This window comes from Condylura cristata, unplaced genomic scaffold (assembly GCF_000260355.1).
Source record: "Condylura cristata isolate star-nosed mole 26May11 unplaced genomic scaffold, ConCri1.0 scaffold00008, whole genome shotgun sequence".
In the NCBI taxonomy this organism is placed as follows: domain Eukaryota; kingdom Metazoa; phylum Chordata; class Mammalia; order Eulipotyphla; family Talpidae; genus Condylura; species Condylura cristata.
In genome coordinates, this window is record NW_004567109.1 from 53,510,210 (window position 1) to 53,524,867 (window position 14,658).

A 14,658-nucleotide genomic window follows, 5' to 3' on the forward strand; every position below is an offset into this window, starting at 1 on the left:
AAACTTGCCTGCAATAGTTTCTAGAAGTTGCTGCATTGATAGTAAAATAGAAAAGTTGCTGCATTGTGGAATCTGGAACCATTTCTATGAACTTTTTATGTTCTTCTAGATTAAGAATATAAATTTGTGGAAAAGGGGGAGTCTGGTCTGTTTTTATTTCACATGTTTGTTTTGCTTTTTTTTTATTTTAAAGACTTGAAGTTTTAGTAGAGCAGAATATAAATTGATAAATACAAAAGTCGAGCAGAATTATAAATTGACTAATTAGAGAACCGGGGTTAAAATAGAAGTACTTGTCTAAATCAGTTTTTATTTAATAGTAGATATTTAAATTCTCATAGCTGTGTCACCTTTTAATACTATAACTTCTATGAACGTCCTAGTTTCTCATATTTATACAAAATCTTTTTTTCCTACTTAATAAAGCCACTTTTATTTTTCCTATATTTTAAGCTGAATGTGCTTAAAACTGAGTGTTTTACATATGAGAATAATAAAAGGATTAATTCATTGAACAATTACATTTTAAATACTGAATGTGTGGTTGAGAAGTACTTATTTAGTGACCCACTCTCCCAAATACATGCCAGTTATTTTGCAAAACGATAAAATTATTCACATATAAGATAAAATATTCAGGTTAGAGATCAGAGAATAGGAAATTTATGTACACCCATTCTGTTTTTACTTAGAAAGTTATCATAAAGTAGAAAGTATGTGGTCTCTATTATTGCTGGCTTATAAACTGAAATTTCATCACAGATTTTTTTTCTAGGCTACTGACATGGATTTTAGTAAGGTGGTCTTTTTGTCACCATTAGCGGAGCCATTACTGTTTTAATGGGAATTCAAATCAGCTGGTTTAACAAAATACTAGGCAATGGTATTAAACCTGAAAATCTTATTCTTGGAATAGTTAACAAAGTTTCCTAATCATAACTTCGTCACTTATAAATTTCATATCCATGATTTACCACAAGGCAATTTATTTCAGCAATTGGCATATTTTTCTAATGCCAATTTTTTTCTAATGCCAAATTTTTATCTTGTATATATATATATTTTTTACATCATTTTTGTGCATTTTTCCATCTCAGTTGTAATCCCCTTGGGCTTCCCATCACCAAATCACCCATGTGCCATCACCACCGTCCAGGGCATTTCCCTTCTCCCCCCACTGTTTTTGATCCCATTCCTCACTCTACCCTCATAAAATGTCTCTGATATATAGCTGTTCATTATTATCATTATTTTCTCTCCTGGTCTGTTACACTGCTGCTATGAGTGAAACCATCTGATATTTTTCCTTTTCTTTCTGGCTTATTTCACTTAGCGTGATTTTTTCCAGCTCCATCCTTGTTGCTGCAAAAGGCATGTGTTTTCTTTTTTTGATTGCTGAGTAATACTCCATTGTATATATGTACCACAGCTTTTTAATCCAGTCATCCACTTTTGGGCATTTGGGCTGTTTCCATGTCTTTCCAACTGTAAATAAAGCAGCAATAAACATGGGGTGCAAGTATCTTTTTGAATCAGTGTTTTTGTCTTTTGGGTAGATACCTAGGAGTGGGATTGCTGGGTTGTAGGGAAGCTCCATGTTTAGCAATTTGAGGATTCTCCAAACAGTACATAGTGGCTGTACTAGTTTGCATTCCCACCAGCAGTGCAGGAGAGTCTTTTTCTCCTCATCCTCGCCAACATTTGTTGTTACTAGTTGTTTTAAGATGTGCCATTCTGACTGGGGTGAGGTGGTATCTCATTGTGGTTTTAATTTGTATCTCTATTACAAATGATGTTGAATATTTTTTCATATGCTTGATGGCCATCTGTATTTCCTCTTTGGAGAAGTGTCTTTTAGCTCTTCTGCCCATTTTTTGATGGGGCTGTTTATTTTTGTTGAGTTTCATCAGTTCTTTGTATATCTTTGTGATCAATCCTTTATCGCTAGTTTTGTGTGAGAAAATTTGTTCCCAATCAACGGGATGTCCGTTTGTTTTTTGTAATGTCTTTTGCTGTACAGAAGCTTTTTAGCCCCATCTATTTATCATTGCCTTCACTATCGTTGCATTGGGTGCTGTATCTTCAGAGATGTCACTGAAGTGTATGTCTTGTAGTGTTTGGCCCATCTTTGCTGCCTGGTATTTTATGGCTTCTGTTCTTATGTCTAGATCTTTAATCCACTTCGAGTTGATTTTTATGTATAGTGTGAGGTAGTGATCTTGTTTCATTTTTTTATGCAAAATCTTTTTTAATGTCTTTGAGTCACACATACACACAGACTGTGGTAGTAGAGTTTTTAAGTTCACCTATAATCACCTTAGTTTTTCATTCCATTTCATTCTGGTTCTTTAATCAGATAGAAGTGTGAAGAAGCAGACAACCCCTTCTGAGCTTCAGAGACACCATACTAAGGCCTGTTTGGAATTGGATAGGCAAAGAATCAGAAACTTTATGATAAATCATCATTCAGTTCATTGAGCCCGAGACTTCTTCCAAATAGGACATGCTAGAGGCACATATACACAACATTTTGGTTGTATGACACATAATTGGCATAAATAATAACAAAACCTCTTTTTAAAAGTTACTTGGACCAGCAGATCTAAGTCAAAATACCTGGTGAAGTTCGAAACAATGTAATAGCCATTGAAATGGGGTTTATTGAGTATTAAGTGTTACCTGATATGCTTTCATATAAAATATTTGTGTGTGTTTGTATAGACAGAGTCAGAGACACATATATGCAGATAATGGTATATGAATGCTTCATGAAAAAAATTGCCTCACTAGAATTGGGCCTTTAATATTCATATAAATTCCCAGAGATGGTCTTCCCAGCCATTTACAAATATTGGTCATGCAGACAGTTTGTATAGCATGATGGTGTGTGTTATGGAGGTCATAAATGCATACTGCTTGGTCCCTCCTAGCCATGCTTACTGTAATTGAGGAAAAGGAACATAATACATTTTTAAAAATACATTTTAAACAGTTTCTTTAGATGAAGATGTATGCATAGATGTAAATACCTGAATACTAAGAGCTGGTTATTACAAGGCAGTATATAATTAATTTCTATGAATTAAAAAAATATGAGTGACATTAGGCAAGATAGTCATGATAGTTTTAACATAACTTAGATTGATATAAGGAAGGCATTTTCTGAGAATGAAAATGGTCAGCAAAGGTATATAGATTTGGAAGTACATATGGCAATAATTGAGAAACTACAAATTAGATTAATCTGGTAAAGTTGGATGTTACACATAGAGCTAGGGCTAGACTGGCACACTGAAGTTGGGGTATGAAGTGTTTCTGAAAGCGTATTCTGAAAACAATAAGAGGTTTTGGTCTTTTTCTTTAAGATATTGGAAGCTATTGAAGGTTCCTGAGGAGAGAATGTTAGTAGTAACTACTCAGACTGATAGGAGAACTGTAAAAAGCAGGTTGGAAAGAAGAGAAAGGTAGGTCGCTAATTAGGAAGTAGTTGTAAGAATTGAGAAAAGATATTTGAAGGTCCCAATGGAAGTAAAATTGAAAAAGGTTAGATTGGAAAGACATTACCTCAAGGATATGAGGTGAGAGAAGTTAAAGAAATTCTGAGTTTTTGAGCCTGAATGACAAAGGGTAATATCATCCTGTTGCCAGAAATACTAAACATGAGGAGAAACTGTAAATTTAAATGTAAATGAACAGTAGATAGCAGAAGGTAGATGAGGAGATAAAGGGGTGCAGATTTTAAAGCTTTTTGCCTAGGAATTATACATGAAGCCAAGGAAATGTGAATAATTAGGCTAGGGCATGGAGTGGTCGAAGAAAACATACGTGAAATGAATAGTATTTGGTCATTGCGGCCAAGTGCTGTGGCTGTCTAGGAGAACAAGAGCCAACTAAACATTGTTTTTGAGTATTTGGGAGAAGAGGAGGGGAGAAAGACACAGATTAAAATGCTTACTTCCTATTTACTGAGTGCATACAATGACCCAGTCATTGTGGTAGATTTTTGTACATCCATGATTGGATTTGTCCCTCATATAAGATTATATCCCTTTTTTTTCCCCAATAAAGGAAACTAGAACAAAATTTAAATTGTCTGGATTCAGTATGATTCAAACCCAAGTTATATCTCTTCTCACTATATTGTGGCTAATATTATCTGTAAAAGAAATGGACAAATAAAGCAAGCTGAAGTTTGCTGTTGTTTCTTAAATATTGACAGAATAAAGAGAATCATTCCACTGTAGCTTCAGCGCACAGCCAAGTGTAAGGATTATTATTGAATTTTTTACACAGATTTTTGGTTGAAAGGGCCCCTTGAATTTATATCAGTTTATGAATTAGAAACAGTATGGTTTGGAAGCCATAAAGACTTAGTTAAATTGGGTCAAACTTGGTTCTAGAAACCGAGACTAGAGCCTTCACCCAGGACATGCGCTCTTTTTACTCGTCATGAGTTACAGGCAGTATTAGTCAATGTCACATTCACTTCAGTAACCAGAGCTGTCAGTTTTTCTCTGGTATCTCAATGTTTCAGCATTTCAAATAGATGTAAATAGAAAATGCAGGTGATAATAAGTGCTCAATAAAGTTAAGCTATTTAGTTTGGCAGACCCAAGACCTACCGCCTTTCCCTTTTCTTAATTCAGTTAGATTCATTGGAAAGGAGGGCATAAATTTCCTAACAGATAATTTCTGCTTTGTTCATGATTTTGTGTTTGTTTCAAAGAGAAAAGACAAAGATTTACCTAAAGTCCTACTTTATATTCTTGTCAAACAGTTTTTCAGAGTATCATCAGTTGTTATTACTTCCTTTGGAATAATGGAATAGAAAATATAAATTCACAAATTCAGTATAAATTAGTGCTTATTTTCAAAATCAGATTATTATTGGGGGTTTCATTTGTAATAAAGGAACTCTTAGTAAACATAAACTGGTCTTGAGTAAAATTGGTGTTTACCATCTGTTGATATATCTCATTTATTTTCATAATCTGCCCACTCCTTTCAATTTACCATCATGTCCTGCCTTTTTCCACCCATTTATTTGATAACTTACCCCATTAAGATTTTTGATAGGTTAGACTTGGGTTTATGACTTACCTGTGCTCTCATGTCTTTGTTACAGACTTTTGATGAATGTGTCGCTGAGGGTGGCTCAGACTGTGCTCCAGAGAAGCTCTGGCTACAAATCCCATTCTTCTGTGGTCACAGCTCAGAATGCTGGTATGGAGATAAAGTTAGCTTTAGTTGATAATCTTCTTTATTATCTCTATTTCATAGGTATGAATGTATTAGTCAAGGTCATGTATAAGAAAATTAGTGAAAGACCAGACCAAAATAACATGTAATTAAATATCATCTCAGTTTGTGGTTAACTTAACATTAAAATGTTTTTATATATAATATCCTTGCAGTATTTTCTTAGAAACTGCTTTTTTTTTTCTTGCATTTTTTGTTTGCTTTTAGAGTTATGTGTTTTTCTGTACTCCAGTAGAGCTCTTAATTAGAAGTCAGGGTTTTTTCATAAGCCCCGTCTCTCCTAAGCTTACTGCTTTAGCCATTCATGCTAGATCAAAGGCTTAGTGGTAAATTACTCACCTGGCTTTACTGTTATACTGATTTTGACTTCAAGAGAAGCTACAGTTACAGTTGTGATTTAGTCTGCTAATAAAGGTAAAGTTGAAAAAGATATTTTACCTTTAATAAAGAATTTATTTTCTCAGAATGTGCTGTTTTCAATTCTTAAAAACAGTGTCATTTATATTTCTAATCAATCATTTTAATTGGAAAAGTAGGAATAAACAGATATACCTGCAAAGTTAGTATCTTCCTTAAAACTATAGTGAGAAATCAAAGGAATACTTTTGTAGTTCCTTTGGTCACTGAGATGCATCATGGTTACGAGTCTAAACAAGGGGGATGCATCAGAACTACATTGTCAGGAGATGTCTTTACTGTACATACATCACAGAGTATAATTACATAAACATAAAGGCAGAGCTTGCTATATGCCTAAACTATAGGGTACAGCCTGTAAGGACCACTGTCCAGAGATGACCAAAACAGTGCCAAAAAATGTATGTCCATCATGGATTATTGTGACCCTAAAATTCCCTTTTCACCACATAATAATAGCATAAGAAGAACTGGAAGCATAAGAATGTTTTCTCAGTATTTAGTCATTTCCAAGGATAGGCATCAGTGAATTGCAACCTGGGGACCAAATTTGGCCGGTCACCTATTGGAACACAGTCATGTCCATTTGTTCACTTAATGTCTATGACCATTCTGCCACAGATCAGTAATTGTGACCAAATTGATAAGGCCCGCAGTGCTTAGATGTTTACCCTGGCCCTTTATAGTAAAACAAACAAGGAAAAAAGCCAACCTTTACCTTAGAACAATAGTGTGTTGCTCTTATTGGGCATATTGAGGAAATTCCATAGACTGAGAACATAGCTTTAGAAATTTGCTAATTTACATCTTTCTCCCCATCCTAGCTTTTAAATAGCTAGTTGAGGAGCAAGGAAGGTGAAGTAACCAGTTCAAGATCACACTACATATAAGCAAAGTAGTGGAATTAGGATTAGGGAATGTCAGTGCTAAAAGGAACTCCGAAGTATATTTTAAGGTCAAATCTCTATTTAATCAAGTGAAAAATAAGATTCTTAGTGAAACCATTTTTAGGTATTTCTGAAGCCTCAGAATTTTCAGAAAAACCTAAGCTCACAAATTAAGATGACCATTAACCACAAATTGCTTAGATCTTACTAGAGTGCTCCTAAAATCAAAAGTTGAATTTTGAATAGTTAAAAAACTACATTTGGGAGCTCTCCCTGGTGGCCAATGGGTTAAACCACAATCCCTGCCATGGCACAGCAGACCTTTCCTGACCCGCCGGCCACTCCCCTCAGCAAGCTGGGCACTGACACTTTGTCAGTCAGCCTGTTCTGCTCCCCACTCTGTCTCTGGTGAATCCTCCCACTGCCCCTGCACCTCTGGCCTGTACCCCAGCTCTGTATGCATAAACAAATATTTTTTTAAATTACATTTGGGGCCCTCACTGGTGGCACAATGAATTAAAGCGCAGCACTATGAAGCTATCGCAGCCACTGCAGCACAAGTTCGATCCCCAACCATGGGGGTGACCCACACGGTGTAGCAGACCTCTCCCGTCTTACCTTCTGCTCCCCTCAGCAGTATATTTCTGTCCATCTGCCTGTTCTACTCCACACTCTGTCTCTGGCGAACCCTCTTATCCTTTGCACCTCTGGCCTTTATGCCAGTTCTATATGCATGAATAAATAAATCTTTAAAAAAAATTACATTTGGGGCCCTCCCTGGTGCGCAGCGGGTTAAAGCACTGCACTAAGAAGCTTAAGGCCACCTCTGCATGAGTTCGATCCCCGCCTGCCCCAGAGGTGACCACATGGTGCGGCAGACCTCTCCTGACCTGCCCGCTGCTCCCCTCAACAGTGTACTTCGTCGATCTGCCTGTTCTGCTTCCCACTCTGTCTCTGGTGAATCCTCTCACCCTCCACATCTCTGGTCCGTACCCTGTTTTGTATAAATAAATCTTTAAAAAAAAATTACATTTGATGTTGACACTGAATCAGATGGCAGTAACATGTTTCTCTCTCTCTGCTGCCCTCAAACTAAACTTTGTTCACGTGAGCGTCCCTACTGCTGTCAGAATTGGCACTGCATAGTTGAGCGGAAACGGGGGATAGAGCAGAGGAAATGAAAAGCAGGTGTGCCTCCGAAGAACGTTAGTAAAAGGACATTAAGATTTTGGATGTACAATGTGCTTATCTATTTTGTGCATAATATACAGTGTCAAAGGCATCAAAAATACTTAGTCGATTTCACAACCAGGTTTTTAATTCACTCTTTTGGTTTAGGAATGTGGGAAGCAGGTGGGCTATGGATCAAGCCAAGTATAACCTAATTAATGAATACTTTCTGGTGGGAGTTACTGAAGAGCTTGAAGATTTCATTATGTTATTGGAAGCAGCTTTGCCTCGGTTCTTCAGGGGTGCTACAGAACTCTATCGTACAGGTATATAAAAGATGGGTATCTTTTTAAGCTGTCCCTTAACTTTGTTTGCAACTTGAAAAATAGGTGATCTGAAGTTTCTTCAGTAAAGCACACAAGAAACAACTCCAGAAAGATGACTCTGTGTTGTGTTTCCGCTCATTATTTATGATTCAGAACAGTGACTGGCACACAGATGGTATCATTATATATGTTTTGAATGAATAACCCTGCATTAGATGATAATTAGAAGGCATTATAAGACTAGTAGAAAGATACATTATAGAACCAGCTTGAGAAATGTGTAATATTCAGTAATGTTGAATAACACCCATTTGGACTGTGTTACGACTTCTGTCCTTAGACCTGCCTAATGTCACAGTGGGACTGTCATAGTAGTAGTGATCATCCTGTGTTTGTCTGTTGGATTATCATACCCCAGAAAGTGCGATTCAGCAGCCTCAATACTCTTACAGATAAGAAATTGACTGTGCTTGTCCAGTCTATTTCCATTGTTTTGTTTTTCTGCTATTGGTTGGTAAGAAACAATGGTAAGAGCTCTTTTGGCAAGGCTTTGTATATATCCTTGCTTTGAATAAATAATTGTAGAGAATATAGGTAGTGAGAAATTAGTATCAAGTTTGATATTTTATCCTGTCTTTAAAAATAAACAAGTCAGAACACTAAGCATTTGCGAATACAGCATGTAAGGTGATAGCCTTTACTGAGTGGCAAGCCTTAATTTTACTATTTGGCATCTCATTAAAGCTTTAACAGATTAAGGATTTGCATGAGGAAGGAATAAATCACAGTTCCAGTATGACCAGGGTGCTGTTTCTGTCTGAGTATTGATATCAAACAACTATGTTATCTGCCCAACGCAGTATCATATTAACTTTAACAACCTCTTTAAATAAAGAAGCATTGACCTTTGTGTATTCTTAGAATTATTTACCTCTTCTTTTTTTTCTTTTGTAAGTAGGAAAGAAATCTCATCTTAGAAAAACCACAGAGAAGAAACTCCCCACTAAACAAACCATTGCAAAACTACAGCAGTCTGACATTTGGAAAATGGAGAACGAGTTCTATGAATTTGCATTGGAGCAGTTCCAGTTCATCAGAGCCCATGCCGTACGAGAAAAGGATGGAGATCTCTATATCCTCGCACAGAACTTTTTCTATGAAAAGATTTACCCTAAATCGAACTGAATACAAGGTGAACTGAATAGTAGGATCTTGAACTAATACATTGACCTTGTCTTCACCTTAGCTCTCCACTCCACAGCCTGGATTGCCGTTCGGTGGGTAAGACAATTTGTTTTGAGCCAAGTTAGGAAACAGACGATTAACATCAAGAAAGTAGATGCTGGCTGGTATGTCAGCAGTCTAAGTAGTCTTAAGTTTCAGCCTATTTTTGTTTTCGCTGGTTAAATTTTGGTGGGAGTTAAAATCTCCTGCCCAGAAAAACTGTACACATCACCTAAAAACATAGCAGGTCTTATCGAAAGACTTAAATACAGTTTCAGAAAAAGTTCTGATATTCTGTTTTTGATGAAGCATTTTTTTTCAACTAACATGAATATAAATCATTTACTATTTCCACCTTCACCTGGAGGTTTGGGTTATACACCTTGACTGAATAGTTACTACTTGTTTGGCAGTGTGTGCTTTTGTTTTTGTGAATCACGTCTCATGAAATTTATTGGAATGTTTGATCATGTTTGCTAAGAAATGTTTTTGCTATAGTTGGAATTGCTCATATTTTATGTCATTTTAATTTTCTTTCAAAAAATTGGTAAGTGTTAAAAACCAAGTTAACGCATTACTAACACTGTAAAAATAACAGTATTTCTGATTCCTGTTTCCCCAATATTTAGGATTGGGGAGCCACATCAAAGAATATTGAAATTACCTGAAGTTTTAGTTAAAGGCTTCAACACAAAAAGTCAAGTATTTGTTTCTCCATGGATTATTTGTAAAGCTGTAAATTGGAATATCAGTGATCCATATTATAACTCCATTAGTGAGCTGTGGGATGGGTAGGATTTTTCCTACTTCTTCTGTACTTTTACTTGTAGACTATTTTTACTAAGGTGCTTTATAATGTGTTTTAAAGCATTGCATTTACAACAATGGAAAATGCTGTAAATATTGCATATTTTATGTATTTGGACCAAAAGGTTATAGATAACTACACAAAAGTGGTTTTGCACCAATTTTATGTGAAGTAAAACCATTAGACCTACTGTTCTTATATTTTTCATCTAACTTAACTGTTAAGACATCACTGAAATGAACTTCAATAGCCTTTCAATTTTGATATATAGTACATTATTCATAATTGGGGGCAGTTGTTACAGTGGAAAGTGCTGGACAAGGAGTCAGAAAACTTGATCGCTCGTCCTGGCCCTGCCACTTGACAGCTGTGAGACCCTGGGCAAGTCACTTGGCCTCACTTTGCCTCAGTTCCTCATCTTGAAATGAGGATCATAATACCTGCTGTACCTACCTCACAGGGATGTTGTGAGGGTTAAATCAGATGGCATGTGAAAGCACTTTGGAAACTGTAAACCGCTGTATAAATGTATGGTATTAAGGAAACATCTTTAACATAGTTTCATACCATTCATTTTTTTAGCAACAAAAGGGAAAATTCCACCTATAAGCTGGTTGACAAAAAATTCATCTTGATATAAATTTGTGTTTGATAAATATCTTCTCAGTGTTTTATCTTCCATGTTTCAACAACTATTGAAATACGAAACACCTGTAAAATCTTGACAATTTACAAGCAGCAGCTTGAGTTCAAGGGGTACCCTGCTTGAAAAAGGCTTCATTAGTGACTCGAGGCAGGGGAATATTTGCTCTTCAAATTTGGAAATTATTCTCATTTTATTTTACATCATATTCCAAAATGTTGACTGTTTTATACCTCTTGTTTTTAAGGAATACTTGGCAGCTTAATGCCCTGTGTATTCTTTGTCTTCTTTCCCTTCTTTGGGTAACAAAGAATTTTGGAAATGTTTTCTAAAGGAATAATCTTTAATATGTTTAGTTTAAATATTCTTGAAAAAGTTCTGGCCAAACTATGTGAGCATTTTAGGCAGGCTTCTTTCAAAGTTACTGATTGTATGGGACACAAAGGGGAAGCATTAGTCAAAAAGCATTCATAAATAAATTTAAAACTACAGGCATTAGTCAAAAAGCATTCATAAATAAATTTAAAACTACAGCAAGTTGTCAGAATCATTTTAGCATCTTCACTCCCACCATAATCAGCCCAGATAATCAGCATCTGACAGGCAAGCTTTTCTTATTTGACTTTCTTCTTTCCTCTCACCTCTCTTCTTTCTCTCTCTTCCTCTTTCCCTCCCTTCTTCCCTCCCTCCCTGCACTGATAGTTATTCACTTTTGCAGATATTTGTTGAAAATGTACACAAATCATTTCTTTCCCTGAAAGTAAATAATATCTCAAGGTGGAGGACATCTGATATTTACCTGCCAAGGGTCCCCAGTCTTTAGAAAGAAGGTTATTCTTGGAGTCTATGCTAAAATCTTGAGGTGCATTAACATTCTGATAGAGTAGCGGGTGGTGTACTAGATCAAGGGGTCAGTAGCATTTTTCCTATGAAGGACCAGAGGGCTAGTCTTTCAGACTCTTTGGGCCACACAGTCTGCCACAACTATCCAGCTCTGCTGTCAGCACGAAAGCAGTCGCAGTCAGTTCGTAAATGAAGGAGTGTGGCTATGTTCCAGTGAAACCTTGTTAAAAAAACACAATATTCACGATAAGAACCATGGGTTGTAGTTTGCCAAACCCTGTTACAAAAAATCATGATTTACAGAGAAATCATTGTTGAATCCTTACTAGAGAGGCCAAAAAGAGTTCATAAACTTTCAAAAGCTCCTACGTTAGAGCCAAAGGATAGCTTTCTAATTCAGGTGGTGTCTCCCACAAATTCATAAACTTTTATGACTTAGATTGTTTCCAGGTGGGCATGTTTTCTTTCCCGTTGAACAGTTCAAGTGAGGGCATTTATCTGTCATTTTTAAAGGGTGGTGTAGGCATATTCTTCCTGGAGACCAACAAAGAGTTGGATTTAAGTCCATCTGGTCCATTACAGTCCTAGAATTCTGACAAGTGCAGCATCCTTATAGTAGCTAAGTTTATAATCAATGAAATAAATAGAACCACTGAGACTATAATGTATTTTTTTAAAGTGGCAAATGTGATTTTCTTTTTCCAGCCTTTGTGCTTTTTCAGTATTTTGATCATAGGGGATTTTTTTTATAATACAAAAGCAGATTAACCACTGAATTTTAAAAGATAATATTATGTGTGTGTGTGTGTGTATATATATATATATATCTATATATGTTATTTCCTAAGAGAGGAAAAAGTACCTTTTGTTCAACTTGTATCAACTGTTTTCTAATTGCTGTGAAATGGCAACTGTTGATAAATTATTGTGACTGTTTTAAAATGTAATGGGGAGGTTATATTTTGATTTTACCCAGCTTTATTCTGTAAAGTATCACTTAAATATATCTCATAGCAACACGTAAATATTGCATGGGGGTTACTTTGCCATCTTCCATATGAATTTGTGCAACTTTGAACGTATCGGGTGCTTCTGGATTCCTGATGGTTGGATTTAAAGTATTGAAAAATCAAAGAATTTAAATTTATTGACTTTTAACCTTTAAATGTTATTTTCGATTCTTGAAATTCAGTTAATGACTATAATTTGGAATCTATTGTTGCTCTCTCAATTTCTGTCCTATTGGAAATTCCTAAAGTCATTAGTGCCATCAGTGATTTACAAACAGTATTTTGATACTGCAGATAATTTGCTCATTGTATTTGCATAGTTAGAAAGAAAATAGTTTGTAGATAATGAGTCTTTTTCTAATAAAAAAAGAAAAATTCTAAAAGCACTAGAGAATTTACCTAAAGGCTGGTTCCCGAATGCATATCTGGTATTTTAGTTTATATTCAAATTCTACATAGAGAGCATCTGTGTAAAACTGTCTTATCTGGGCTTTCCCGTTGATCATTCTCAAGCACACCTATGGCCCTAGAATCCTTTATTATGAAAAGCACCCGGTACTGTAACCTTTCATGAAGTTTGTTTTTAATAGGCCCAGGTGCTTCTAATTTATGATTTGAAAATTTGCCTCTTCATAAATTAGTGCTGTTATTTTGAGAGAAAGCAGGGCAATCGCTGTTAAATTTTTACATCCATTCACCCTGTGCAAAATTGTTGTCTGCTGCCAGTGAAACTGCTGCTCAGACACCCTTCTGAGGGGGAAAGCAACCCTGTGTCAAATGCACTGCCAAATCAGCTCCTCTGGAGTAGAGCTTACTTTCTGATTCCCTGGGGTGAAAATTTTAGAAATTGAAATGGGTGATCAGTTAGTCAGATTTGTCCCATAATTTTAGTTCATGCAGCTCTGTGACCTTTGCAGTACTATTTTTAAAAGGACCCTGGTGGTGATGATCTTTTTCAAACACTGCTTGTCAACCTGTGACTTGCTGTCTGTGTGATTTTTTTTTTTTTTTAGACAGCCTTTCTGTTGCGAATCAGATAGGTGAGCATCTCTAAAGCAGTGTTGAATGTAATTTTGCGAAACATGGATTGTGTATTTTGACTTTATTTTATGAATACCCAGACAGCTAAACAGTGCCTTTTTTTCCCTCACAGTCCATGTTGGAAAGTGCTCACTCCTTCCTCTGTCTGCTTTCTCTCTCTTCTTCCCCCTTTCTCCATTCAGTTGATTCATTTATGTATTACTGTTTCCAACTTGAAACCATTTTGTCACATTTGTCCGAGAGATACTCACTCCTTTTCCTGAACATTCTGCCAGCTTTCTATTGTTAAAGTTGATTACCTGAAGCAAAAGCTATCAAATAAATACTCAGTGGGAAGGGGAAAACTGGTTTGGTGTCCTTTCTTACTGTTTTCTCTTATCATGGGCTTGATGCTGACAGACATTTTTGATGGACATTTTTCCAGGTGGACTCACTATTCAGTGTTACCAGCTTAACTCTCAAATATTACTGCCAAAAGAAAGATCTTTGTGCTCATTGGTCTCTAATTATTTTCTGGCTCATTTGTGACTATATTTTGTCTAGATATGCTTCTACCTCTGTTGCTTTTTGCTTTGTACTTTATCATTAACATTAAATTTTCAGGTAAAAATTTACAAGGGATACACACTTAAAAGGAAATGAGGGAAAGGCAGCCAACTTAAAAAAGGGAAAACCAAAATCAAAAATTAAGTTATTAACTTGTAGTACATAGTTTAGACATGCCCATAATGTTTCTCTTGATAATGCATACTTCTCATAATTGTTTTTGTACCCTTAAAGGGGAAACTGTCAATTACATAGATTTCCAATTCCCAGCTACTGGTAGTTGTTTTGAGCCAGTCATTGATTCTTTTAATATTATATGATATTGGGTTGAATAATAACAGCTTTGTGATAAATTGTCTATTTTTTCTTCTCTTTTTTTATTGATAAATTTTCTAAACAGGGAATTTGTTCTGTACCCACAGACACAGAGAGTAAAAACATACTAGAATATAGCAGTCTGACTTTAGTAAATGGACAGAATGGC

General features: G+C 35.8%; 1 protein-coding gene across 1 annotated transcript in view; it reads left to right on the plus strand.

Annotated features, from left to right (window-relative positions):
* HS2ST1 (heparan sulfate 2-O-sulfotransferase 1) overlaps positions 1–12,271 on the plus strand; it is a 136,057-nt gene extending 123,786 nt beyond the window's left edge. The window contains exons 5-7 of the mRNA XM_004679185.2: positions 5,126–5,223; positions 7,902–8,059; positions 9,018–12,271. Of these exons, the coding sequence (XP_004679242.1) occupies positions 5,126–5,223; positions 7,902–8,059; positions 9,018–9,244 (483 nt within the window). The 3' untranslated portion in view covers positions 9,245–12,271. The remainder of the gene's footprint in view (positions 1–5,125; positions 5,224–7,901; positions 8,060–9,017) is intronic.
* Positions 12,272–14,658: the final 2,387 nt, after the last annotated feature.